The 2099-nt window shown below is 43.5% G+C and overlaps 1 protein-coding gene across 1 annotated transcript in view; it reads right to left on the reverse strand.

Annotated features, from left to right (window-relative positions):
* Positions 1-376: 376 nt before the first annotated feature.
* Positions 377-2099, reverse strand: part of CA8 (carbonic anhydrase 8 (inactive)) — a gene marked incomplete at its 3' end in the record, with an annotated part of 47318 nt that continues 45595 nt past the window's right edge. The window contains exon 5 of the mRNA XM_027774301.1: positions 377-507. Within this exon, the coding sequence (XP_027630102.1) occupies positions 377-507 (131 nt within the window). The remainder of the gene's footprint in view (positions 508-2099) is intronic.

Genomic DNA, 2099 nt, shown 5'->3' on the forward strand with positions numbered 1-2099 from the left:
CCTGAGTGAGAGAGAGAAAAAGACAGACAGACAGATAGACATCAGCATTTACCCCAGCCTCAGCCAACCCCGATCATGGGCCCATGTGTGCCTGATGCACTCGGGGAGGTCTCCAGATGCAAACCAGGAACCTCCCCACGTGGGTCAGCTCCAGAAAGCACCACCATCCAGTGCTCATCCACTATTCATTTTTACAGCCTCTCCCTAAACGTGGTAAAAAATAGGAACAATTTTACTATCCTTATGTACCACAGTGAACTGCAATCAGAATGTAGCTCTCACTGACGGCTAGTTTCTATCACCAGAGCAGGCTACTTCCCAGGGAACCATGTCACAAAAAGGGCCAGCTCCCCCTGCGACGCGTGCTGTGCTGTACAAGAATTCCATAATGACTTTTCCTGTGTGGAGCCCAACCCAGCTACAGGAGAAAGTGGACTCAGTAACAGCAGGTAGCAGCAAAGTCGCAAATATCTCACTAATATCCTGTGCCGCTTGAAGCTTGCGTTCCTAAATACCAAAACAGCAAAGCCAAAAGCGTATAAGGCTTTTATACCATTGTGAGTTTATGGAGTTAAAAATCTCTTAATATCTTTCAATTCAATTAGAAGTTTTATCATACTATTACCCATGTCTCTTTCTTCTGCTTTTTTTTTTTTTTTAAGTTTTTGTTATAGAGTATGTATGTTCCCCAGAGAGAGAGACAGGGTGCAGGGGAGGGAAAGTGAGAAACCATTCCCCAGGGTAATAGTCATGCCACAATCCTTTCTCCTCCATTTTCCCTCTCAGGATTTGGGGCACGCATACACACACACCTGGCGTGGTTTTCAAGGTCCCAGGGCCAGGACTCTAACTGTGCAGTTGACCATGTGAGATATGCCTCCATTACCTTTTTAAGGCAAAATTTTCTCTATTTTTACTACAAAGTAAGCTAATAATGCAAATTTCACTGCATATGTACACAACATCCTAATAGTAAACGAAAGTGTCAGAAAATGATAAAGAAATGTCCTATTGAAAGGACTTCTAAAAGACAATATACTCAACTAAGGGAGAATGATTTTTTAAAAAAAGATTTCAAGCTTTTCTTTCTAGTCATACTCTCTTCATTTCTTATTTGTAGTAACAAAAAGTGTTTTGTATCCCTTCAGGAGATTTTCACTAGATTTTTATTATCACAACTGCAATCACCCCTTTTACATCCCCCTATCTTTTCTTACAAATAGGAAATGCCAAAGGGTTTTACTCCTTGCCAACCTCTGAGCTATCGATAGATGCACTGGGCTGAAAGAGGCTGACCAGCTTCCCAAGGCTAACTTGGATATAAATCCAGATTTTCCTGACTTCAGAACCCGAACTCAGCAACTACACCATTCTGACTCCCTTCCACCCAAGGCAGCCACCCTCGTCCCCTCTTCTTCTGCAGCTTTCCAGAACCAGCACCCTTGGCTACTCTTCCCCATCACAAACCTGTCCTGTCTTCTGTCTCACAGATTCTAATTGTACTGGATTACAGAGAAAAGCTTTGTTTACATTCTTTACTGATTTCTTCCATGACAGATCCAGAGATAAGAGAGAGGCAGAAGGACAGCAGTCCCCAACAGGGTCTTCCTCTCACAATCCAACCCGTCTCTGCCAGCCGCGACTCGGCATGGCAAGTGTGTCTGCTGTGCTCAGGGAGGTCTTTGCACACTGACCCAGCATCCTTCCCATGGTCCAGCTGCGGTACCTCTGCGCCACAATTTGGTCCCTGGTTATTCAAGTTAAGCCTACGACAGCCTATGACCAGGTTATAGATACCTAGCACAGTGCCCTTCACACACTAGTTGAAAAATGTTTTGGGTGGTTGACAGTTAGGTATATCCCAAAGGTACATTTGCACTCCAATGTCTTCAAAATCTTCCCCTACTTAGCTTTTGATGGCCAGGATCTGCATTCTACATAGATTAGAGGGAGTGAGGTGTTTTCAATGCTACAGAACAGTGTCCGCTGTGGGTTTTCTTGTTGTTTTTTAGGTTAAATTCTATTTCCTAAAGACTTGCTATACAGGAGAGAAAATAGGAGAGAAAAAAAGGGCAAGAGGAAGACAAATTGCATATACT

Source organism: Tupaia chinensis, unplaced genomic scaffold, assembly GCF_000334495.1.
Source record: "Tupaia chinensis unplaced genomic scaffold, TupChi_1.0 Scaffold000421_1, whole genome shotgun sequence".
NCBI classification, from domain to species: domain Eukaryota; kingdom Metazoa; phylum Chordata; class Mammalia; order Scandentia; family Tupaiidae; genus Tupaia; species Tupaia belangeri.